Consider the following 24,033-nt stretch of genomic DNA (forward strand, 5'->3'; position numbering starts at 1 on the left):
ACAACCATGTCTGGAACTGCAACTTACGCTGAAGTTGTCGCCGTCGGCCTTCCAGATGGCCTGCCTGAAGCCTCAAGCAATGGCCCTACCCACAAGCATACGCAGCAGCAGGACCACGACCACGTCGGTGCCAGCCTTGACAGCTACCCCCCAGACAAGCCATACCGCACCAGCATCAAGACGGCACCTGTCACTTTCGAACGGATCCCGTACATCCCACGCGAGGGCGATCCACTTATCGATCCTGGCACAGCTCGCGCAGTTGTAGCCGCCTCCAATGATGCTCCCAATGGCACTGAGGATGACAAATGGAACGAGAAACACGAGGACGCGACGGTAAGTCATTGAACCTCTTCACTACCCACCTTTGGTGTGTGCACGCTGACCAAGGTGGTCCTTCAGGTCCTGCAGCAGCACGTCATCTACTGGGATCCCGACGGCGACGGCGTCATCTGGCCGCAGGACACCTACAGAGGCATCCGCGCCTGGGGCTGGTCCATCCTGCTGAGCCTCATCGCTACCGTCATTATCCACTTCGGCCTCTCCTACCCGACCTGCCCCACCTTCCCGATTCCGGACCCATTCCTCCGCATCTCGCTCCCGCGAATCCACAAGGCCAAGCACGGCAGCGACAGCATGAGCTACGACAATGAGGGCAGGTTCCGTCCGCAGAACTTTGAGGACTTCTTCAGCAAGTACGACCGCGACAACAAGGGAGGCCTGGATGCCCGGGATCTGTTGAGGGCGTGGAAGGGCCAAAGGATGGTGTTCGACTTCTTTGGATGGACTGCCACGTTCTTGGAGTGGCTTGCTACCTACCTCCTCATCTGGCCGGAAGACGGTATTGTCCGCAAGGAGGAGGCGCGTCGCGTCTTCGATGGCAGCATCTTCCAGTACAAGGCCGACCAGTACGCGGAGAAGCAGCGCAAGGAGAAGGCTCGCAAGGAGAAGCAACATCAAAAGAAGCTCTCCGGTGGATCGAAGATAAGCCTCAAGCTATTCTGAGGACCGGCGTGGGAGAGTGGAACATTCTCTTTTGTTATCCGTGTGAATCATCGAAGGCAAGACTGGTTAACAGCACTTCGGAAGCATTGCGTGGAAGAATTATAATCAGGGCACAGGGGATTCATAATGGCGTTGTATTCACCAAATCGTTCCGGTCGCGGATGCGTATCAAGCTCGGTTTCTCTTCATTTCCTGTTAGGCGCTCAGTCCCACAGGTTTCGTCAATACTGCCCAGACAGTCACATGCTAGATCGAACAATGTTTCATCGAACGGAATTCTCAAAAGAATTAGTGAAGAACAATCATATGCCACAGCAACTAAATGGCAGCTGTAGCAAGCCAAGCGCCAACCTCGAACCCGCTCGGTTTAATGCTCAACTGATCTGATACATGTAGTCTGCAATCTTGAAGTTGTTCAGGGGAAAATATTTATCACTCCCAGGGCTGCCCAGGTGCGGCCAACAACCGGGATGAGAGCATTGCCGAAGCTCCAACCCGCTCTCCGCCGCAAAGCACTACCTTCCCCACATCATTGTCAGCGCTTACTCAAGATTTTACAGCAACCTTCAACATGGCCGCCCTATGTTCAAGCAGTCCCTCCTCCGCTCCTGCCGCTGCACGCATACCTACTCCCTCCTCCGGCGCCAATTGCACACCACAATGGAGTCCTTCGAATACAACGTCAACCCCAGCCGCGTCGTCTTCGGCAGCGGCAGCCTCCAAAAGCTCCCCGACGAGCTCAAACGACTGAACCTGAGCGCACCAATACTCCTCTCCGGATCCCGGGGCGCCAAACAAGCAGAGCAGCTCCAAAGCATCCTCTCCAACCGCGTCGCAGGCATCTTCTCTGAAGCCGCAATGCACACCCCCGTCCACGTCACGGAAAGGGCGCTCGAGTACACCAAGTCCCGCGGCGCGGACAGCGTGGTCTCGATCGGCGGCGGCAGCGCGATTGGTCTCGGCAAGGCGATCAGCTTCCGGACGGGGCTGCCGCATATCTGTATCCCGACGACGTATGCGGGCAGCGAGATGACGACGCATCTGGGGGAGACGGCGGGGGGAAAGAAAACAACGAAGAGTGATCCGAAGATCTTGCCTGCGACGGTGATATACGACGTCGATCTTACGATGACGCTGCCGGCGGAGCTGAGCGCGACGAGTGGGGTTAATGCCATTGCGCACGCGGGTATGTATAAAGACTTTTCAGCGAGCGCCGCAAGCTCTAGCCATGCTCCATCCCATGTTTCCCGCAAACAGCCATCTAACACCGTCTTGTTGCAGTCGAAGCACTCTACGCCCGCAACGCGAACCCGATAACCACCCTCCTCGCGCTCGAAGGCATCCGCGCCCTCGCGGCCTCCCTCCCCCTAATCGTCGAAAACCCCTCCGACAAAGCCGCGCGCACCTCGGCGCAATACGGCGCCTGGCTCTGCAGCTCCTGCCTCGGCAGCGTCGGCATGGCGCTGCACCACAAACTCTGCCACACGCTGGGCGGCTCCTTCGGGCTGCCGCACTCCGAGACGCACACGATCATCCTCCCGCACGCCATCGCGTACAATGCGCCGAAGACACCGGAAGCCATGAAAAAGCTGGCGGAGGCGCTGCCGGGGAGCGAGGGCGATGCGGTTAGGGGGTTGAACGTGCTGCTGGAGAGGCTGAAGGTTAAGAGAGGGTTGAAGGAACTGGGGATGAGGGAGGAGGATGTAGATAAGGCGGCGGAGATTGCGGTTGGCAATCTGTATTGGAACCCTAGGAGTGTGGAGAAGGAGCTTGTGAGGGAGGTTCTTAGGAGGGCGTGGGCGGGGGAAGAGGCGCGGGCGGATTTGTAGGATAGAGGTGGGTGCGCGGGATAGAAAAGCGGATAAGGACGGGGTCTTGGGAAATTGATCTCGATGGTGGAGTGCACGAAGTCATTGCAGATCGGGCTTCGATTATTAACTAATCCAATCAAGGTAGAGCTGATCACCGCCTTTGCAAACATCGGCGTAATCCAAATCCTCGTGAATGTTTTCACTATACTTCCGGGCAGGATACAGACCCGTATCCTGACTCTCGACTTTAGCGTTGTTCAAGTCATCTCTTTCAGATTTCCTGGGCGCGTCTTTTCCAGCACTCTCCCCGCCTTTCCCTCTGCCCAATCTTCTTCAAAGTCATCCAGTTTGCCCATGTCGCATCCACAAGCATCCTGTGCGACCTGGCAGCCTCAGACGGCTCCGCCTTATGCACCCGTTTCCAAAACGCATCCCGTCCCCACCACCAGCCGGGGCCAACTCTTGCCACTGTGCAGGCTCACAATCGTACCGCACACCTCTCCAGTCTTCAAGCTATTGACGGCTCTCCAAGTGCGGCGTCTCAGGCTCATCGCACTTCCAGCGTACCTCCCACTCCGCGCCTCGCCCGCTGCCGACCCTGTTGCCCTCTCGCCACCAAATGCGGCCCTCGAGCTCGTCGAAATTCAGCTACCGGCCGTATATCCTGCATCTCCGCAGCACGAGCCTGGACAGGAGGAGATTTTACAGGGCCCAGCACTCGCGATTCAGCGCCCGCTCGGACCACGGCTGGTGTCGCGCGATGGTGGTATCGTGCGCTTTCCCCATCACCGCGACGAAGAGCTTGGGCCGGTCGAGCGCTAAAGCTGCCATCGCGTCCGCGTGACACGCGCGGCCATCTACGGGCGAGAGAGCGCCGAGTTCGGCCTTGAGGCTGACATCGAGAGAGACGCGGCGGACGGAGCTGAGCAGCGGGGCGACGAAGTGGTGGAAGGACGCCGAGTGCAGCACCAGGGGGTTCAGACGGAAGCCGTGTAGGGCGGACGCGCGGATTGAGGTGGTGTACTCGGCGTGGAGTTGGTGACTGACGAGGAGGAGGGCATTGGGGTGGGCGGTGCGGGAGATGTAGGAGAGTGCGGGCGGGCGGCAACAGACTACGAGATCTTGGGGAGGACTTCTGAGTAAATTTGGAGGCAAGGCTCTGCTGGGGGGCGGAAGAAGTGGCATGAGTCCATTTTGAGCTCGAGGGAGGCTGACATCTATGAGTGGTTGCTTGAGAAAGTCCGATGTCGTTGGCTGGGTTACATGTAAAGGTCAGGTGGAAAGATCCATGGATGTCTAGCGATATTTCGTAACGATGCGGAAGTCAAGACTGCGTGCACGACTTTTCCACCACAGAAGGCTATCATGATTGTCCATAGTTGCCGGTACGAGATGGATTTTGAACGTGCCTGCTCAATGCCGTAGCATGAAGAGCCCAAGATTGCCGCTTCAAGCAGGAGACATTGTTCCTAGATTCTCCCCTCTCCAGTCAATTCTTGCTCTATTGTGACATCGCATCCGGTCAATCCCATAATTTCAATTCGCGACGGTAGACGGTCTGCGGGTTGTGGCGTTGAGAGCTCCTCTTGTCTATGAATCCTGACCACTTGTTCGGTATCCTTCGTCCGGTCAGGGAGTTTCCATGATCCTGAGCGGATATTTCAAACGCCCCGCGGTCAGTGACGGTCGCGCCAGGATACATGGCCGTATATTTATATCTAGCGGTAAGGCGCTGTTCAACTCAACTGAAGATTATTGCGCACGACCGCTCAGCCAAGTTAAGACAAGCGGTACGTATTCCAAAGGTATGGTACAACTCACATACACCTCCAACCGTCTAGTGCGCCTCCCAATGCATGCCGCAAGCGCATCATATGGTACACCCGTCTTGCATATCTTCCCGTTCTACATTTGCCCTCCGTCGCTAAGTCCCCCCCATACCCCTAGCTCAATAAACCCGACACAGCATCAGGCCCCCCACCTTCTTCTCCGCACACTCCCTCGCCTCCAATACCCCCCTATCCGTGCTAACAAACAAACACTCCCCCGGCCGCGTCAGCCCCTTCACATAGCCAGCCTCAAACCCTCGTGCAATCTTCCCGATATCCTGGCTGTTCAGCCATATCCGCTTCGTCGGCTTGCTGACGAGGCCCATCTTCGAGATGACGGGGTCGTTGTTCCAGTACTTCAGACCCAGCCACAGTCTTCGTCTCGCCGCGTTTGCCGGTACGTCTGGAGATGTTGCGCTGGTGGAGGGGGAAGAGGAGGAGGCCTTGCGTGACCCGTGGCTTCCGACCTCCGCCCACGCCTCCTCCGCCACAGGTTCCGCGCTCCGCGGGTTCAGCAGCGCATCGCTGTCCTTTGGTTCAGGTGTTGCGTACAATTCCCACGGCCGCTCCTTGACCACCTCCTCAGCGTGCCGAGGCAGCTCCGGTTCGGGCTCTCGAAGTATCTCGGGTAGGGGTGGTGCCGGTCCGCCCAGCTGGACAGAGGAGATGAAGCCTTGTTTTTGGAGGCCGAGCATCAGGCGCAGGTGGAGATTTGTCAGGGGGATGGAGGTCAGGCCTAGCCGCGCTTTGGAGGCGTTTTGGAGGTGCGAGCAGACGTGGGCGAGGTTGACGAGGGACATGGTGGGGTGGATGTGGCCGTGGGAGGCGGATGGGTGTGGTTGCGCTGCCCGCGTGGGCGATGGGGTGAAGGGCGTGCACTGGCGCTGGAGGTGGAAGACGCGGTTGCGGACTGGAATTGACAGCCTAGGCTTCGAATGATGGTAGCTTTCTGGAAATGCGCGAGGGTGTGGTGGCTAAATGGCTCTGCGATGCGGTTCGAGACGATGGGTGCTGCCAAAGAATTCGCAGGAAGCTTGCCCGCCGTTTTCTCCGCGATACGAGGAGGCTTGGCATCGCCCTCTGCGGCAGGATTGCTAGGATCACTGTCTCTAGCTGCTTGGTATACAAAGGGTCAAAGAGCTCGTGTCAAGTCTCTGGACGATGCTTGAAAGAATCCTCTCGGTTTGATTCCATTGGCATTGCTGTAGGTCTGTCCGGAGCCTCTGATCACGCCAAGGCCCTCACGATATCTATTAGTCTGCCTGCAGCCGCCCGCCTGCGAAGCTCCAGTCGCTTGCGTTTCTCTACAGTCATCCTCAAAGTCCTCAGCGAGTCTCCGTCTCGACAGCCGATTTTCGCGTGCTGTTTTCCTTACTCCCATCCTTGATACCCACTCGCGCTCGCAGCAGAAGCAATGATGCCTCAGCTCATGGGAGAAGTCCCCCTCCTCACCCTCTTCGCCGATGTCCACTACTACTTCAGCCCCCCCACCGCAAGACCTCTGCACCATCGATTCGATAAGACCTCCTACGTCTATCTATACCACCATCCTGCCCAGGGTCGTGGGCGCCTCGAGATCGCCAACAACGCTGGTACGGCAGAGCAAGATGCTTTCATGGGATACCTGGATACCGTGCAGGTGGACCGCTCATACAAGCATCCAAATCTCTATACTATCACCATAGACGGCCGCGCTGCGGCGAATGGTCATTCCTCCCCCAGCCCGCAGCAGGACATGTCGCAATGGCACCTACCAACGTACGATCTGCGGAGCGAGGCCAAGTACATGTACAGACTACACAGCATCGATCTCTACTTCTGGACAGCAGACGACGCCGACAAGTTTCTTGAGGCGCTGAAACGAGTGGTGCCAGAGGACCGGATACGGCTGCGCGACAGGTCGTCTTCACACTACGAACACCGAGATACAATGAGTCCTGTGGTGCAGAAGCTTGAGCAGGTGGCCATCTCCAAGCCATACCAGGGGCGGACTGCCAGCGTCAGTACCACAAAATCTTACCAAGGCCCTCCAACAGCGGTATCCACATCCAGCACAAGCACCAGCGCCACGTCCCCTCCCTCTACCGAAGCGCCTCCGCATTATGCGCCAATGGCCTACAACCCCGCCGCTCCCGCAGCGCCCGAACCCATTGCGCACCGCGAGAAGACGCCGCCTCCCCCCGACGCGCAAAGTGGCACCGGGCTCGCCGCCGCAGCCCAGCACGACCACAGCAGCCCCTATAACAGCCCTCCGCAAGCGCAGCATCCATCGTACCCTCAATACCAGCAGCAATTCCACCCCAGCGCGCCGCACAGCCAATCCAACCACTCCTTCTCGCCTCCCCTCCAGCGCGCCAGTACGGCGTCCTCGTTCCCTCCGCCGCCGCCCCCGCAGCAGCCCAGCAGCGCCGGCCCACCGACCACCCAACACGCCTTCGCGCCGCCGCCCGCAGATCCCTACAGCCAGCCAGCTCAGCCAGGCCAGCAGCCGGCCCAAATGCTACGCCAGCACACCACGCCCGCGTCCTACGCCCCGTACCCCCAACAACAGCAGCAGCAGCAGCAGCAACCCTACACAGACTACGCCCACCCACCCCTCCAGCCCCCCGGCCCCCCCCCCCCCAACCCCGCCGCAGGCGCAATGCTCGGCCCGCACGCCCCTCCCCCTCCCACCCAACCCCAGCACATCCCGCACGTGCAGTACGGCCAGTACGGCTCCTACGGCCAGCCCCAGCAGGCAGAAGCCTACAACGTCCACAGCCAGGCGTACAGACCCTCAAAGGCGGAAGCCGCGTACGGACACCACACGGAGGATAACCATGGCGCGCAGGCTCCCGGGGCCGCGCCGCCGGCGGGGGGGAGGTTGGAGCAGGGGCTTGGGAAGGTGGAGAAGGGGGTTGGGCGGTTTTTAAAGAGGTTGGATAAGAAACTTTAGGCGGGGGTTGGGAGTGTGGGATGCGAGGGATGGCGAGGGAGGGAGTTTGGGAGAGGCGGTGGGCGATGTAGCGGGGTGATACGGGGGGGTGGGTTGGATATATATACCCGGTGATGGATTCGGGCTTGGTGCCCGTAGGGTGTGTCATGATGCCGCAGGGTGGCTTAATTGGAAGAAGAGCTGGGGGAATGAAGGAATGGCTGAAGGAGCGTTGATGCTATGTGTGTGCTCTGCGTGCGGGCTCATTAGGGGAAGATTCCGGTCTAGCGAGCAGTAATGCACCAACGAGATACCAGTCAAGTGTCAAACTCCCACATGAATCTGTCATCCGTGAAGACAGCGGACAGTTTGGTCTTGAACGTCGTTGAAGAGCCATCGTACTATCTTTGTCGAAACGAGCCACCGAACAACCCACGCACATCTGAAACCCATCCAGTGTGATCTGTTCGCCGGTAATGGTATCTATGCTTTCTACTCCCTCAGAACCGCGCGCGCGCGCGCCTCACAGCATGACCACGCCCACGCCGCCCATCCTGCTCTCGTCAGCCTTGTTGGTCTTGGGATCCACCCCGCCCTGGATGTAGTTGGCGCGGTAGTTGTAGAGATAGTAGTTCAGCTGGCCGTCGCCGGCGCCGAATTTCTGGTCTTCGAGGAACAGGGGGTTGTGCAGTAGGGTCAGCGCGTTGAAAACGTCGAAGTTGGCCTGGGTGGGGGAGGGTTTTAGTTAGGAAGGCTGGGGATTGAGAAGGACAGGGCAGGAGTGAGGGGAAGGAGATGGAGGGAGAGGGAAGGAGTAGCAATGGGGTAGGGGGAAGGGAGGGGAGAGACGGACCTTCTTAGCGAGAACGAGGGCATCGTGCATCAAGCCGTTCAACCGCTCCTTCAGCGCTTTCTGATCCCCAGTAAACGCCGTCTCGGTCGCGTAGTAGAACAGGTACGCGGCTCGGATGGTCGGATGCTTCGTGTTCCCAATCACTGTCGACTCGAGACAGTAGAAGGAGAAAAAGTCGGTCAGCTTGCCGCCCTGGTTGGCGTCCTCGACTACATACGACCAGACGACCTGCTCGGGACAGATCTTCTCGTCGTGCACGAGCCAGTGCGCTACTTCTTCGCTGCTGAACTCCTGCGCCATGTCCATGCGAGAGAGATAGCGCTTCAGGAGGTCCAGCACCGCGTCAACATCTTTCGTCTCCATAGGCCGCAGCCCGGGCGTCTCCGTTTCCTTGGGCAACTTGTACCTCGCAATCTGTCGCTGCTTCGTCGAACCAGCCGGCAGCGGCGAGAAGCCGACCTCGTACAGCTTCTCCCAGTTAAGGCTGCGGTGGAAGTAGCGGCACGTGCTCACAGGGGCGGGAAGCAGTATTCCAGCGGTGTAGATGGCTTGATACACGCCCTGGACGTAGCACCGGCGCGTGACTTCCTGGATCAGCACGGGGGCTAGCCGCTTGCTGCGCAGCTTCTTGTGGATGCAGAGGAAGTTGATCTCGGAGCAGGAGAGCGTGTTCTTGCGCACGCGAAGGGAGACGGGGATGCCGGAGATGAAAGCCACAAGGCGCCGGGAGGTGGTGGCGCGCACGCCGATGTGCCAGTCCTTGCGCCAGCCGGGCGCCTTGAGCGCCCAGTTCAGGAACGAGCTCGAGTAGTTGAACCGGAACATCGCCTCGTCGTCCTCGACATAGTGATGAGTCAGCAGCTCGTAGACCTCCTGGAGCTGGCCCTCGTCCGTCAGATCCAACGTGTCCCACTCGAACCCCTGGACGGCGAACGGCGGGGCCTCTTTTGGCACTCGTGCAGGATCGATGACCTTGATGGGGCCTTCTTCGACCGGCTTCATGGCATCCTCGAACTTGGGCACCGGCTGCGTCTGCCAGAACTTGTGGCTCGCCATGTCCTTGGTGTTGCGCTGGGAGGCTGCCATGCCGGTCAGGATGTCCGCGATGCTGAGTTTCGAGAGCATCTGCTCGACTTTCTGCGGATCTTCTTCATAGTCGGCCTTGAGCGCTGGGTTCAGCGCGAAGAGCTGCTGTTTCTGGGTTTCGGTCAGCCGGACGGGCTTCTCGGCTGTTGAAGAGGATGAGCCGGCAGGAAGAATGGATTCGGCGAGTGCTTTCACTTTGCTACGCTTTTTTCTCTTCTTCTTCTTTGCGGCTTCTGTTGCGACGGCGTCGGGGGAGGCTCCGTCTGCTGGAGCCTCGTCGCCAGAAGATTCGTCATGGCCTGCGGGATCAGCTTGGCCGAGGGCTTCTTTGACCGCGTCTTCAGTAGCCTGCTCGTCCACAGGAACTGATACTTCTTGTGGCATCTTTGGAGTTAGTTCGTGGTCATGTGGGATATGGACTGTTTTGGATGGGCATCAAGGGACGGCTTCCGCTTGTTTGCTTCTCGGCGGAAACTCGGCGTGCCTGATCTGGCAGTGAGTGATGGTGAATTCATGTCTTGTAAAGTCAGTAATCTACTCAGGCATCCTCGCTGCTGCCATGTTACAGACTGCAGCGGAGCGCCATGACCTCAAAACTAGCCTACGGCTTGGAATATGAACTAGTATAGCCGCCCAGAAAGGGCGTTAGCGGGACAAATCTACAGTACATTCCAGTGTCTTTAAGACAACTCCTGTCTCCCAAGGCGCCCTAGATATCTCGTAAATGTCGTGACATCCAACAAACCAATCCAAAAGTCCCTCTAGCCAAACAACCGAACTGATGCGCCGTAGCATTCATCTCTTTACACAAGGACAAATTCATCAGTGCCCCTGCTTCCTTCAACAACGGTGCTCTTCTCGCCGTCCCCGTATCCGCTCAGGGCTCGTACTCCGCTCATGGACCGGCGATCCCGCCGTGATATGGATGCTCGGTAGCCGCTCCAGCGCCGGCAGCTGGGGGATGCCCGACGAGGGCAACTGCGGCGCCCTCGTCCTGACCGGACTCTCATACGGCGGCGCTTCCTCGAGTTCTACGTGGTCGTACCGTGGCGGCTCATGCGGCGGTATCCGTAGCGCGCCCATATCGCCTCCTGCCGCTGCTCCTCTTACTGCCGACGGCGACCGCGACCTGCTGAGCGAGACAACCTCGAAGTCCGTGTTTCCGCTGCCGCCGCTATGGTTCCGTTCGGCGTCGACATATTCGTCCGAGACATTCGAGGAGAGCGAGAGAACGGACGAGGCGGAGGCTTCCCGGTGGTGCAGCCCCAACGCCCTACTGCTGACAGGCCTGCTGCTGCCGCCGAAACTCGCCGCGGAGTCGAGGAGCGGCCTGTTGTCGCTTTCCGCCGAGTTGGCTCGCAGCCTTGTGCCGTCGTGTCTCGCGACGCCCAGTTCCGCATAGTTGACCGACGAGACCCGTTGGCCCCGCCTCTGTTTCGCGGCGTGATGTTCCGCGATCAATGCCTCCGACATCCTCTGCGTAAGGCCCTGGGCCATATGCTCCGCCCGCATCCGACTCTCCAGCCGCAGCTCCGCGAGCCTCTCGAAGTCCCCCTGCTCCTGCGCCTGTCGCCGTTCCGCCCTCCGCTCCTCCCTCTCCCTGGCTTCTACCCGCCGCGCCTGCCGTATCTGGTACAGGCTCTCCATCTCATCATCGCGTCTCGCCTCCTCTTCATCGATCGTCTCGGGGAACTCAAGCACGGTATCGATGCCTCCGCGCTCGCCCTCGCGGCCTAGAATCCGCTCCGTAGGCCTCGCAGCAGACGAATACGCGGGCAGAGTCATCACGCTCCGCACGCTGGTATTGCGGTCGACGCCTGCCGCGTCCGCGCCCGTGGTCTCGACTTCGTGGTCATTGAGTGCGCCGGACACAGGCTCATCGGGATCGTCGGAACGCTGGCGGCTCCGGCTGCGGCTTCTGGTGCGCGTGAGGTGTGGAGATTCGATGCGCTGAAGGCTGGCGGAATACGAGGTTCGGCTACGGAGCGTGGGCCATTGCGGCAGGCGCCGGGTGAGCCAGTTGCTCGTGGGAGGCTTTGCGCTGGTGCGATTCGAGGTGCTGAGGCGGCGCTCGCGAGACTTGGTATAGATGTAGAGGACGACGAAGAAGGAGAAGAGGCAGCCTACGGCTAATAGGACCTGGGCTGTCTGTCAGTCGCTCTGCACGCGTGGAGGATCTGGGTGGTTGATGGTACGACGGGCGCAGACGATACGTACGAGGACTATGAGGCGCGTCTTTGTGGCAGACCCATCGGATATCTTGCGCGAATGCAGGGGTAATCGCATATTTAAAGGTGTATAGGCGCACGCCTTGGGCGGAAGTCGCGGATAGGTGGGTATCGACTATCGGCGGAGTGTGCTCGAAACGTGGGCAGACTGCGATCGATACGGGTGACGCGCGGAGCTGAACTACGGGGGCATGGATGGGTAACGAGTGACAGTGTTGGAGAGAGTTCGAAGGCTTTCCGAGCGTGGATTGAGGGCAGAGAACAGGATGGAGGCTGAGACTACAGGGGAGCCTGGAGGCCTGGACGAGGGACAACGATTGGGCGGTGACGCATTACCGTCCAAGCCCCAAATGTGGCTTGCACACTTGAAACAGACCAGGTTGTTGGGGAGGCTGGGAACGTCGAATCTCATGCAGAGTGGATGAATTAGAACAGAGCACAAGATGGAGGATTTTGGTGGGCTTCAAGTTTTGGTGGACGAGTACTCGGTACCGACAGACAGCTTCGAGCTGTGATATCGGACGCTATTTTTAGACTGATCATCGCCTGAGGCAGAATCACAAGCCGGACGCACTCAAATCGACATCAGATCAGCACCTTCTCGCCAATGTTACTCTAAACTTTACATCACGTTACATTCGAGCCGCGTCATGAGGAATCGTCAGGCTTGAACACTGAGCTTTTAACATCTCTAAACCGGCATTGATATTCTCTGAGTCCGTGCCGGTCCTTCATGTGATCGACACCGAGGGCACATCCGCCTATGGCCTTTTAGAAGTTAGTACAGGACCATGCCTCTCAAACCCTTCGCCCGCGCTCATCAAACTCCAATCTGAGGCAACAGAGCAACCGATCAAGTATCCCCCATCTCTACATCCTGACTTGCATCTCCACCCCTTCCCCTCGGCAACCTCAACGCCAGATACCCCTCCCCCGCTGCCGTGGCTCTGTCCATCACATCCTCCATCCATTCCACCACCTCCTCCACCGGCAGCACCGCCCTCGCAACCCACTGCAACACCCCTGGATCCTCCGCATACAAGCTCGCCGTGACCGGCTGCCAGGAATCCGCCGCTGTAAGCTCCTCTCTGCTCGGGCCCTGGGGTGCCGGAGACGGGGAGAAGGCCGAGGCGGGGGTGCTGGGTGTAGAAGACGGTTTACTGCCACTGCCGTTCTTGCTGTGCCGGTGGATGAGGAGGAAGGAGGCGAGCATGCTTTTGCTGCCGGGAAGGAACTCGATGATGGAGTGTTTCGGAAAGAGAAATTTGTCGCCGTTTGAAGTGAACTCGATGAGCACGGGCTTGGCATCTTGCTTTCGTGGCGGAGGGGGAGGAGCCTTCTGGACGGGAGGGAAGGAGCCGGGTGGTTGGGGATTCGGCGCTTGTTGCCTGTAAGGGTGTGTTGGTGTTTGCGTATTTGTGGGGTCCGGAGGCGGCGCTTGAGGGCCATTCTTGAACGCAGGACTGGGCTGAGTTGGCGGAAATGGAGCAGGTGATGGCGATGCGCCGACCTCGGGCTTGATTTGAGGTGCGGTGGATGGTGCAGTGGATGGCGCTTTGTCGTTCTTGCGCGCCTCCAGTTGCACCGTCAGCTGATTAATGTGACTTTGGAAGTACTGCAACTGAGCCTCTGTAGCTCTACCTTGCGCCACGATCTGCATGACTTGTTTGAGTTGATTGTCGGTGCTGGCACGCTGCGCCAGTGCATGGATGACCGGGTCTGGTGCTGGGCCCTGAGCAGGTGTGGAAGACGTAGTCTGGGAACGACTGCTGCTCTCAGGACCTCCATTGGCTGGCGGTGGCGCATGATGGGTAACTGTAGGTGCTTGCTGCTGAGGAGTTGGTGGACGGATGGGAGGTAAGGTCAACGAGTCATTTGGCGGCTGGAAGGGCGCATTATATTGATATGGTGTAGAGTACTGTGGAGTTTGGGTCCGGTAAGCTGGCGGGGCATAGTGCAGCACAGGTCGCTGCGCGCCAGTGGGTAGGCGTGGGAGAGGCGGAGGATCATCTCTTATAGTGTAGAGTGTAACGTCGAAGATGTGCGGTTCGATCGTGAGCTGGCATGCGCCGATCCTCAGAAGCCTCTTCGCCTGCTCCTTCGCATCCTTCTTGGCTTTCTTCAGCTGTTCCTTCTCTTTGTCAGTCCGCTGACTAGGCTTGGTGTTACTGGCAGGAGGCTGTGTCCAGTACAGCCCGAATGCGTCCGTCATCCACTTCTTGCGCGATCGGTCCAACGCAGCCTGCAAGACGCCGCTTTCGGCGATTGTTTGATAGTCCTTGATTGGCATATCCAACCGTTGCGGCTCCTGTAGCGTGGGAAGCGGCTTCCCATCTGCAATCTTCGACGGCAAGGTCTCTCGCGGTGTTGTTGGAACGTCATCCGTCCGCGGCGTTGTGATAACCTTTTGCTTCTTTTGCTCCTTTGGCCTCTGCTTGGGAGTCTCCTTGGTCGGAGTAGGATGCTTCCTCTTCGCCGGGGTCTCCGCCAGCTCCGCCTTCATGCGAGTCGATGCTCTTCGCGGACGCGATTCTGCGAGCGACATTGCGAGTGACACGCCGACGGACGGCAAGCAGTATGTGCGCGTGAGATTTCGCGCCTTATCCGGGGTGTGATGGACGTGAGACCAATGAACGCTTTCAGGTTGTTGCTGATCTGGAGGAAGAGGTATGTAGATGTTTGTGGGATGAGGACCGGCTTCAGATATATCGGCCAAACTTTCGGTGTAGGCAGAGCAGACAGGGAGAAAGGCCTGTAGCGCACAAGTGACCCGGCTGACGTGGTGGTGAAGGCGAAGCCATGGTGAACTGGAAGTGATACATGTTTGGAGGGCGTGCGAGAAGCGAGGTTGAGCTCTTGGGGACATCAAGCATCAGTCCGCAACCGCGCGTTGCCAATGCTTACCGCCTCTCCTCCACTACAGTTATAATTTTGGTTGCAGTCTGCATGTAGATAGTACATGGTGTGTTGACTCTTTATCTATCATTTGAGTAATTTATTAACTATCGAAGAATCTCCTTGCTTATTACGAATCTTCCCACATATTCTTAGTCTGTCAATCCGTATATGAAAGCATGCCATGACATGAGTGATATCGCATATTTTCCATGCAGTTCATGTGATTACGGTTTCTCATGTCTCTTTTCCACTTCGTTCATGTTGCTGCGTTCCCAATTCTATACTCGATATCCGTTGCTCCGCTGTAAACTCGAAGCACTAGGCTCTCTATTCTAGGGCTCTCTATTCTACGCCTATATGAAGCTCATGATAAAGCAGAAAAACGATGCCCGCTCTGCTACCCATCTTTAAGAAGGCATACTGGTCCTTAGCTGCAGCTGGCCTGCTGTACGCCGTCTTTGTAACATTCCTGTGTAACAGCTGGGTCCAACGACAGTACGTCCTCAAAGCAGTCGGCGAGGTCCTCAGCTGACAAGCGCCTGACAGCGCCCTCTACGCCCACAAGCTTCACAGTGGCTTCTACCACGATGTCAGCATACCCGAGTCTTTCGGCTTTGCGAGTACGCCACAGTTATCTTCCGCGAGCGGCCCGCCCGGCTGACATTGCACAGAGAACCAAGTAACCCCGTTCAACATTACGACCCCAGATGGCGAGACCTTATACAGCTGGCACGTCTTGCCTCTCAGCGTATACGCCAAACACGAAGCCGAGATCCTCAACCAACCCGCCGGGCCCGTCTCGGACTTCAAGCAGAGCACTGCCTTTAAGCTCCTGACTTCAGATCCACAGAGCCGTCTCATCATCAACTGTAACAACCACCCTTCCCACCCTACTCAGCTTCCAGCCCGACTAACCCTACCTACAGTCCACGGCAACGCCGGCCACGTCGCCCAAGGCTGGCGCACCGACACTTACCGCTCGCTATCCTCCCTTCCAAACACCCACATCCTCACCGCCGACTACCGCGGCTTCGGCCGCAGCACCGGCACCCCCTCCGAAACAGGCCTGATCACCGACGGCATCTCCCTCGCCCGCTTCGCCCTCTCTCTCGGGATTCCCGCGCACCGGATCGTGATCCTAGGCCAGAGTCTCGGCACCGCCGTCGCCAGCGCCGTGGGGTTGCATTTCGCCGACCCTGCGGCTGAGCCCTTAGCGGGGCGGCTTGATTTCGGTGATGGGGGAGTTGGGAATGGTGGGAGATGCAGTGAGGTAGGGGAAGGCGAGCCGGCAGAGTTTGCGGGCATCGTCCTGGTCGCGCCCTTCACATCCCTCCCAAAGTTGTTGACGACGTACCGCATCTTCGGCCTCATCCCCGTCCTCTCGCCCCTGCGGTACTATCCTCGCATCCAGGCGCGCGTCCTGGCGTATATCGTCGACACGTGGGATACTGCGTCACGGATTGGGTCGCTGGTCCGGTGTTATGCCGCAGAGGGGAGGGGGAGGCTGCGGCTGCATATCCTGCATGCGCGGAATGATTTCGATATCCCTTGGCGGCAAGGATCAGATCTGTTCTTTACCGCCGCGAATGCGAGCAGCGCTGCTGATGGTGGGGTTACGAAAGCAGAGTTTGAGGAGAGGAAAGAGGTTGTAGAGAAGGGAGAGGGTGGGAGGACGGAGGTATGGAAGTTCGGGGAGGGTAGTACGGTGATCTTTGAGTTCTTGAGGCATGGAGGTGAGTTATTTCTTTGAGTTGGAACGCAAGAAAGGAAACAACACAACGCACATGGCTGATGATTGATAGGACATAATCGTGTCGTTACGTATTCTCCCGTTGCGTTAGCTGCACTCCGTGCGTTCGAGGCGGCTGAAGGACGGATTAAAGGGGAATGATCGCATCACTGATGCGTGGATGGAGAAGGATGTAGAGTTGAGTAGATTGTCCCGCCCACGCCATAGATGCTACAGGATACAGTGTACAGCGCTTCCACATAGCACGTAGAACGCCGGTCTAGATGCTTCGCTGAACCTTAGATCCCCTCCATCGTCCCTACTCTTTTGTACAGAAGCCGAAGACCGAATAGCTAACACATGTCCAAATGATACCATCCATGACACCCAATACGCGCACGTCAACCCCTCACTTCTTATTCCTATCCGCCTGCGCCTTCTCATACTTCGCTACAAGCTCCCTCTGTAACTGCGGCGGCGCAGGGTTATAGTGACTAAACTCCATCGAAAACTCGCCCTTCCCCTGCGTCGCAGCCCTCAACTGCGTGCTGAACCCAAACATGCTATTCAAGCTGCAATCCGCATACAGCGTGAAGTCCTCCGGCCCAATCTCCGTATCATGGATCGTCGCATTCCTCTTATTCAGCAAGCCCACAATGTTCCCCTGGAACTCATTCGGCGCCGTGATCGTCGTCTTCATCAGGGGCTCCAGCACCTGCGGCTTCCCCGCCATGAACGACTTCCTAAACGCCTGCTGCGTCGCGTTCCTGAACGCCATCTCGGACGAGTCCGTCATGTGCGTCGCGCCGTCGTTGATCACCATGCTGGTCCCCAGAACGCGGTGGCCAAGCAGCGGCCCCTTGTCGCACGAGGCATGGAATCCCTTCTCGCACGCAAAGAGATACTTCTCGCTGATGGTGCCACCGACAATGCGCTCCTCGAACTTGTTGTCTTGCAGCGCTCCCGTCGGCTCCATCCAGCCGACTACCCGCGCATAGTCGCCCGCGCCGCCTGTCTGCTTCTTCAGCAGATGATCGAAGGGGACGCGCTGGGTGACGGTCTCGCGGTAGGCGACTTGGGGCTGGCCCGTCTCGCAGTCGACCTTGTACTCGCGCCGCATGCGCTCGACGTAGATGTCCAGGTGCAGCTCGCCCATGCCGGAGATGATGGTTTGTTCGGATTCGGGGTCGACGTGCACGCGGAAGGTTGGGTCTTCGCGCTGAAAGCGGTTCATCGCTTTGCTGAAGTTGGCAGTGTCTTTTGTGTGCTTGGGCTTGATCGAGAGGGAAATGACGGGTTCGGGGACGAACATGGAGGTCTGCGGTCAATCTTTAGCTGATGCCGTGGAGAGCGAACATTGCGAAGCTGCCTTACCATCGTGTAGCCCATCTGCCCGTCCGTGAACGTGTCACCCGACGAGCAGTCGACCCCGAAGACAGCGCAAATTTCTCCTGCGCCAATCTCGGGTACTTCTTCCATCTCGTTCGAGTGCATTCGCACGATACGCGGAACCTTGACTTTCTTATCCGTCTTCGCATTGAACACGGTCATGCCCTTCCTCAGTGTGCCCTGATACACTCGAATGTAGGTCAACTGGCCAAAGTTGCTTTCTTCGAGCTTGAAAGCTAGACCGACAAAAGGCAGTGAGTTGTACGAAACCAGCTTGACCGGCGCCTCAGCCCTTCGCCTGTCGAGCGCCAGGTTCTCTACTTCTGAAGGATTGGGTAGGTAGTCGCAGACTGCATCCAGCATTGGTTGCACAGACTTATCCGCGAGCGCTGAGCCCATCAGGACGGGTGTGAAGTTGAGCGAGATGGTCGCTCTCCGTATCGCGGCCTTGATCTGCTCGATGGTAGGCTCCACGCCTTCCAGGAAGAGGTCGGCCATCTCTTCGTCCACGTCCGCCAGCGTCTCAATCAGCTTCGCCCTTCTCTCCTTCGCGAGCGCCTGGACCTGCGGCGGTATTTCGTCGCTCTCACGTATTATCTCGCCTTTCGCGCCTTCGTTGTAGATCGCCTTCATCCTGACCAGGTCCACAACGCCCTGAAAGCTGTCTTCGCTCCCAATGGGCACTTGGAGCGCGGCAGCCGGTATGCGCAGCTTCGAGTTGATCTGGTCGATCGCCTTGAAAGGGTTCGCTCCCATTCGGTCCATCTTGTTGACAAAAGATATCCTAGGCACATTGTACCTCCTCATTTGCCTATCGACGGTGATTGTCTGCGACTGCACGCCCGACACGGCGCAGAGAATCATGACAGCCCCATCAAGCACCCGCAGCGCCCTCTCCACTTCAATGGTGAAGTCAATGTGGCCAGGCGTGTCAATCAAGTTGATGTGGTACTTTTCCTCCTTTCCATTCTCTTGCTTGACCCAGTCGCAGAATGTCGCGGCAGACTGGATCGTGATACCCTTCTCCCTCTCCAGGTCCATGGAGTCCATCTTCGCCCCCACGGCATCTTTGCCACGCACTTCGTGTATTGACTTTATCCTGCCCGTGTAAAAGAGCACGCGCTCGGTCGCTGTCGTCTTGCCGCTGTCAATATGGGCCGCAATGCCAATGTTCCGTACTCTAGACAACCGGTAGGCTTCTTGGGGGTCGAGGTTGTCGATGATGGTTTCTTGGGCGAGCATGGAGGGGTCGGCAGCTTGCTCGAGTACTGCGGCCGCCGCACCGGATTGGTGCCTTCTCGACTGCCATGTTTTGAAGTGTGGGGTGGATATGCGGGTAGAGGGGCGAAGGAGCGCTGTGGAGGCGCATCGTTGCTGAAAGAAGGGATTCCTGCAAGTCAATCGGGCGCCACTGCTCAGAGAACGCAAAGACGATGCTTGCGCCCTCGCGGGAAAAGCAGCTCTCATCTTCAACTAGGAAGGAAGACAAGAGGACAAACGAGTGTCACAATGGAATGGACGGCATCTTAAGTCGATTCGCTCAAGACTGGCCCAAAAAGATTTCCGGGGCTCGGCGTTCGAGCTCTTCCCCGACGCGCCTCCAAGTCACGTGCAAGGGTCTTCTACTGGTGCTGCCCCTTTCCCGCGGGATGATTGACAATGAGAAGCGTTCAGAGGCAGGATAGAGGGGCCCTGGTCCTTCGGGATCGCTTTGGAAACGTCTGTCCTTCTGTCTCTGAGGCCGGAAGCATTCATGAAATCTGTCGCGTTCAATAGGAATACTGCATTGAACCCCAAAACCTAGCTATTTACATGTCTCCTCAGTCCATGACGCATGTTACACCCAGTCCCACCAAGCCTTCCTACTCTCCGCCGCAAACACAACCAATCAATGCCCGCTCACGACTTCAACGAATCATAAACCGCTTTCTCGCACGCAAACCACTGACCCATAACCTGCAACTCCCCAAACGGCAGCACCTGACTCGCAATCATGCCCGCAACGCCCTTCTCCCGATCGGCCCACCAGAACAGATTCGCGAGCCCGGCCCACCACGCCGAGTTCGGCGCTCTGCCCGTCATCCCCAGCTCCGTGCTCGTGAGGAAGAACGTCAGGCCCCAGCCCTGCGGCGGGTTGCCCTCTTGCGGCAGCAGCTCGGGCGCCGGGTTGGTCTGGTCGGGCTTCGCGGCGGGAATGCCTTGGCGGGCGAAGTCGGGGAATTGCGGGATTTGGTTCTCGAACATGGTGTCTACGGTTTCTTTCTTGAGGATCTGGGCGCCGGATTTGGGGTGGGTGCCGTTGTTGAGGAGGGTAGCTAGGATTTCTGTAGAACAGTGGTTGTCAGCACGAGCGCTGTGTCCAGCACAGTGTTGATGTTGTGCTGAGTTTTCTGCTCGAAGCGTTTGAGCAAGGCGGAGGAAGGCTTACGGCAGTATTCCGCGGGCTTAGCGAAGCAGCCAGCGCCGCCCGAGTTGAAGATGCGATCCTGCTCCTCTTCTGTCTCTGCCATCAGAGGGCGTCGGTAAAGATGGTCTCGCTCCTCAAGCTTGCCGCTTCCCCAGCGCTGGTGCATTGAGGCGAGCTGGGACTTCATCTCCTCGTTGGGGAACATGGTTATGTTCTTCAGGCCAAGCGGCTCGAAGATGTTCTTCAGGAAGTACGCGTTCAGCTTCATGCCGCTGGCGCGCTCGACGAGGATGCCAGCCCAGTCGATGTTGATCTATTGTCGCAAGCCCGTGTCAGCACGAATATGTCTATACCTTGCAGCAGAAAGGAACAAGTCAGGGGAACTTACGCCGTACTCCCACCTATCGCCCGGTTGGTTCACCAACGGCATTTTCAGAAGATCCTTCGCATCACCCGTAAACTCCTCCAACCCGATCGGCCGCCCAAAATCCCTCAGCCTCTCGTTGAAGAACGTATACCCGAACCCAGCCGTATGCGACAGCAGCATCCGCAACGTGATATCCCCCTTCCGATCTACCAGCTTGCCCTGCTCGTCCAAGCACTGCACCTTCTCCAGCTCCGGCGCCAGTTTGTACACAGCGCTCGGGTCGTCCAAGGAGAGCTTGCCCTGCTCGACTAGCTGCATGCACGCTATGCCCGTGATCATTTTCGTGCAGGACGCGATCCAGAAGACTGTGTCGAGGGTCATGGGCTCTTTGGAGTTTAGGCCGCGGTTGCCGGACGCCGCGGCGGCGAGGGTGTCGCCATTCTTGTCGACGGAGACGAAGACGAGGCCTGCGATGCCGGTTTCAGGGTTGCCGGTTACGGAGTCGAGAGAGGACTGGACTGCCTGGGTGGCTTGTGAGGAGGCCATGATGGGCGATGAGATAATTGACTTTGGGTACTAACAACAGGAGACAGCAGGAGAACGGTTCTAAGACGAAGGTGAAATAGGGTGCTTCGAGGTATTTCTGTGCAGGGTACCCTGTAAGTGCTCGTGTTGCGCTACCCGATGCTTAAGTATCTGCAAGGTCCAGACAGCTGCAGCCCCACCATCGAATCTACCCCGCGTTTTCCGCAGTGGATGAGATCTTGCCGACGAGCGGGGTCCCCCTGAGGCGCGCTCCATGACCCGGCACGCCCCTCAGAACTAACTGTAAACATCAAGATCATCTGAGCCTGATCCTGTCGACCGTCTTGTCGTCTTTACTGTTTCCTCGTGGTTGATGCAGCTTCCAGAGTGCCCTAGGGTGGCAATTCCAGGATGGAGATTCCAGATTGGCGTAATCGCAGTTTTGGCGTCCAGTAGCTCCACGAACCGCGAGCCTGTGCTTCCAAACTTGGATCGATTGGGTATAATGTGTAGTAAGTGATAGAATATCTATCAATGCGAAGCGCTGCATCGCCATTGCAGACCACCCTTCAAGCGGGGATTTCGGTAGCCATTCTCTGAGATAAAGTTCCAATCAAGATCTGTCTGTCTTTGTTTGCAAGCTCAGGCGGCCCTCCATCTCTTGTATGTCGATTTGAGTTCCTTTATCGCAGTCATGACCAATGGCACGGCAATAGGGCCGAGGAGAGGCAGATAAACGGCCACCTTGTGCTCATCCGGGAAGTACACTTGTCCGACCATTGATCGTTCGAAAAACGCCTTCTCAGCTTCTGCCTCGGCGATCCTGGCGCTCTCTAATGCGGTAGCAAATCTGCCTTCGCGGAGCTCGTTGCAAGCCCGGTATAAGTGCTCGATGGTTGTATCGACAGCCTGTGCAACAGTGTCCGGGATAGCGATGGATTGCAGAGCTTGAGTGAGCCGAGCGAGTGAGCCAAGCGTTGATGACGCAGAGAAGAGAAGCGAGGCCGCTCGCACGCGAGTAAGTGTTGACAGGCGCATAGGAAGAGAAACAGGCGCATGAGGTACGCCGAGCAGGGACATTAGCTGATGGGAGAAGGTAAGCATAGCTGGCTGCAGGTCTTCCCTAGACAATGTGCTTTTTAATGTGCCGGAATTGAGGATCTGAACACCACCCCACTGCGGTATGAGCCAACTACTCCCGCCAGTCTCCTTGACAACGAGTGGACTTTGGTTTTCGGCTGGTACATATAGCACGAAGTTGATAGTCGGCCCTACCCCTATGCTTGGGCTAAGCGGCCATTCGGCGGCGTTGACGAAGGCACTTAGTTCTTCCTTCTGCAAGGTCCAAGCTTTTAAGCTCGTATCGTACTCTGGCTCATGGAAGGAATGCGAGAACTTGGCGTAGAGTTGCACCTGGGTATCGACGGTGAAGTTGCTGATCGGCGACAATGATTCTAATAGTGGCGATATGTACTCTTCAAGAGCGGATCTGATTTCCCAGGCTGATGGTACAGCAACAGGCGTAAACAACGAGAACGTCAGATGATACGTTGGGGCGTACTTGAATGACCGGGTAGTCTGCCGCGCAAGGCGAACCGCATCATCCTTGGAGAGCGACTTGACTTGTCCAGTCTGGGAAGTCGCGCTTGAGGATAGCAAGTGAGCCAGCTGTGCCTGTTCCTCGGCGAAGACTCTCTGAAGCTCGTAGGCCACAAACGTTGCCAGTGGAGACGATGTAGAAGATGAAGAAGGTATTTGATTCGGCGTATAGTATACATCGAGGGTGGGTGTATACGACTGCAAGATAGCTCTAGGGGTTGTCCCACCCACACCAGGCAGCATTCTGACAGTGAGCGCGATGTCTTCATCATGCAGATGCCCTTTTGAGACGGAGTTGCTGCTGTCCAGGTCCATTGTCATCTTCTGTGATGCATTGCTGGGGGTGGAGGGCTCAGATAGGAGCAATCGTAGATGATGGGCAGAGAACTCGTTCAAATCATCAAGCGCGTGCTGTGTGGTTCGAAGTAGATGCTGCGCATCTTGGTGAGGGAGCGACGGCGCATCAATTGCAATACGCAGAGGAAATACGGGGCGGCATATCTAGCAAAATAGCTTAGCAATAGTTCTGTTGCAGAATATCAACGTCAGATAACCTTTCCGTCAGCCCAGTCGTTCATTGCCTGCAGCGGAAGCGCTGCCCGGTAAACTGTCGTGGTCTTGTACCATACTGGTAGTCCAAATAAGAGGACAACGGTCCAGAAGGACAAGATGACCAGTCGTCTCGTCCATATTGACTCTGATGTTTCGGGCGGCGGGGCTTTCTTTATATTGACGGCGCCAACTGCCCCTGGCGGCTCTTGGTCAGCCTCCATGGACATTTACAGCACTCTTACAATGGTGCTGTTTAGCAAAGCAATAGGGTAGCAGTAAGTTTAAGTTTAGCTAGGAGCTTCCGGAGACACGTCCTGCCGAGCCGCGGTCCATGGAAGGACCAAGGGCGGGCTAAAATGAAGGCGGCGAGTCAGCCAGTGCCGTTCTCCTGCAAAAATGGCGGGGCCAGGTTAATGTCAGAACCCGCCGCCTTCATTTTAGCCCATCCCTGGCTCATGTGCGAGTAATGATACGAATGGGCAGGACTCTCCATTGACGCCTATATAGAAGCACGACGTGATGAGTTCCGAATAACTCGAGTCCAGACGGCTTCTATCAAAAGAGCGCTCTACGCAGTGTTTACATTCTATGCCTTGGCGCCTGATACGATTTCGCTAGGTAGCCGTGAAAACCAACTTCGGTAGCCGTCACAACCTTACGACATCCCCACTTGGACTTTTTACACACAAACTTGTCTAAAGTCACTGCTGCCCAAAGCAAAAAGCGGCTAGGGAAAGCTCCTTCGAGATATTCAGCTTTCGAGAGCCGCTTTCACAGCGTTTATCTCAACTTCTCAACCTTCTGGCTTTCAGGAATACTCGATTCTCTCTTCTCAGAGACC

General features: G+C 57.4%; 12 protein-coding genes across 12 annotated transcripts; 4 read left to right on the forward strand and 8 right to left on the reverse strand.

Annotated features, from left to right (window-relative positions):
- Positions 1 to 6: 6 nt before the first annotated feature.
- On the forward strand, positions 7 to 1,005 carry W97_01776 (uncharacterized protein; the record flags this gene model as incomplete). The annotated part of the gene is made up of 2 exons (XM_007779679.1): positions 7 to 336; positions 403 to 1,005. The coding sequence occupies 2 exons, from the start codon at positions 7 to 9 to the stop codon at positions 1,003 to 1,005; spliced, it is 933 nt and encodes a 310-aa protein (XP_007777869.1).
- Positions 1,006 to 1,665: 660 nt separating this feature from the next.
- On the forward strand, positions 1,666 to 2,834 carry W97_01777 (maleylacetate reductase; the record flags this gene model as incomplete). Its single annotated transcript, XM_007779680.1, has 2 exons — positions 1,666 to 2,191; positions 2,287 to 2,834. 2 exons carry the CDS (start codon positions 1,666 to 1,668, stop codon positions 2,832 to 2,834), a joined length of 1,074 nt encoding a protein of 357 aa, XP_007777870.1.
- Positions 2,835 to 3,518: 684 nt separating this feature from the next.
- On the reverse strand, positions 3,519 to 4,001 carry W97_01778 (uncharacterized protein; the record flags this gene model as incomplete). The annotated part of the gene is made up of 1 exon (XM_007779681.1): positions 3,519 to 4,001. The coding sequence occupies one exon, from the start codon at positions 3,999 to 4,001 to the stop codon at positions 3,519 to 3,521; it is 483 nt and encodes a 160-aa protein (XP_007777871.1).
- Positions 4,002 to 4,764: 763 nt separating this feature from the next.
- W97_01779 (30S ribosomal protein S8) lies at positions 4,765 to 5,445 on the reverse strand (the record flags this gene model as incomplete). Its single annotated transcript, XM_007779682.1, has 1 exon — positions 4,765 to 5,445. The coding sequence occupies one exon, from the start codon at positions 5,443 to 5,445 to the stop codon at positions 4,765 to 4,767; it is 681 nt and encodes a 226-aa protein (XP_007777872.1).
- Positions 5,446 to 6,062: 617 nt separating this feature from the next.
- Positions 6,063 to 7,580, forward strand: W97_01780 (uncharacterized protein; the record flags this gene model as incomplete). The annotated part of the gene is made up of 1 exon (XM_007779683.1): positions 6,063 to 7,580. One exon carries the CDS (start codon positions 6,063 to 6,065, stop codon positions 7,578 to 7,580), a length of 1,518 nt encoding a protein of 505 aa, XP_007777873.1.
- A 502-nt stretch (positions 7,581 to 8,082) lies between these two features.
- W97_01781 (uncharacterized protein) lies at positions 8,083 to 9,882 on the reverse strand (the record flags this gene model as incomplete). Its single annotated transcript, XM_007779684.1, has 2 exons — positions 8,083 to 8,283; positions 8,413 to 9,882. 2 exons carry the CDS (start codon positions 9,880 to 9,882, stop codon positions 8,083 to 8,085), a joined length of 1,671 nt encoding a protein of 556 aa, XP_007777874.1.
- Positions 9,883 to 10,338: 456 nt separating this feature from the next.
- On the reverse strand, positions 10,339 to 11,784 carry W97_01782 (uncharacterized protein; the record flags this gene model as incomplete). Its single annotated transcript, XM_007779685.1, has 2 exons — positions 10,339 to 11,637; positions 11,716 to 11,784. The coding sequence occupies 2 exons, from the start codon at positions 11,782 to 11,784 to the stop codon at positions 10,339 to 10,341; spliced, it is 1,368 nt and encodes a 455-aa protein (XP_007777875.1).
- A 795-nt stretch (positions 11,785 to 12,579) lies between these two features.
- Positions 12,580 to 14,271, reverse strand: W97_01783 (uncharacterized protein; the record flags this gene model as incomplete). Its single annotated transcript, XM_007779686.1, has 1 exon — positions 12,580 to 14,271. One exon carries the CDS (start codon positions 14,269 to 14,271, stop codon positions 12,580 to 12,582), a length of 1,692 nt encoding a protein of 563 aa, XP_007777876.1.
- Positions 14,272 to 15,009: 738 nt separating this feature from the next.
- On the forward strand, positions 15,010 to 16,515 carry W97_01784 (uncharacterized protein; the record flags this gene model as incomplete). The annotated part of the gene is made up of 6 exons (XM_007779687.1): positions 15,010 to 15,119; positions 15,171 to 15,244; positions 15,296 to 15,493; positions 15,551 to 15,803; positions 15,891 to 16,357; positions 16,427 to 16,515. The coding sequence occupies 6 exons, from the start codon at positions 15,010 to 15,012 to the stop codon at positions 16,513 to 16,515; spliced, it is 1,191 nt and encodes a 396-aa protein (XP_007777877.1).
- Positions 16,516 to 16,762: 247 nt separating this feature from the next.
- On the reverse strand, positions 16,763 to 19,209 carry W97_01785 (elongation factor G, mitochondrial; the record flags this gene model as incomplete). Its single annotated transcript, XM_007779688.1, has 2 exons — positions 16,763 to 17,671; positions 17,728 to 19,209. 2 exons carry the CDS (start codon positions 19,207 to 19,209, stop codon positions 16,763 to 16,765), a joined length of 2,391 nt encoding a protein of 796 aa, XP_007777878.1.
- Positions 19,210 to 19,641: 432 nt separating this feature from the next.
- W97_01786 (beta-lactamase) lies at positions 19,642 to 21,062 on the reverse strand (the record flags this gene model as incomplete). The annotated part of the gene is made up of 3 exons (XM_007779689.1): positions 19,642 to 20,066; positions 20,171 to 20,462; positions 20,538 to 21,062. The coding sequence occupies 3 exons, from the start codon at positions 21,060 to 21,062 to the stop codon at positions 19,642 to 19,644; spliced, it is 1,242 nt and encodes a 413-aa protein (XP_007777879.1).
- Positions 21,063 to 21,683: 621 nt separating this feature from the next.
- W97_01787 (uncharacterized protein) lies at positions 21,684 to 23,413 on the reverse strand (the record flags this gene model as incomplete). Its single annotated transcript, XM_007779690.1, has 3 exons — positions 21,684 to 22,838; positions 22,872 to 23,141; positions 23,195 to 23,413. The coding sequence occupies 3 exons, from the start codon at positions 23,411 to 23,413 to the stop codon at positions 21,684 to 21,686; spliced, it is 1,644 nt and encodes a 547-aa protein (XP_007777880.1).
- Positions 23,414 to 24,033: the final 620 nt, after the last annotated feature.

This window comes from Coniosporium apollinis (genome assembly GCF_000281105.1).
Source record: "Coniosporium apollinis CBS 100218 chromosome Unknown supercont1.6, whole genome shotgun sequence".
Classification (NCBI taxonomy): domain Eukaryota; kingdom Fungi; phylum Ascomycota; class Dothideomycetes; genus Coniosporium; species Coniosporium apollinis.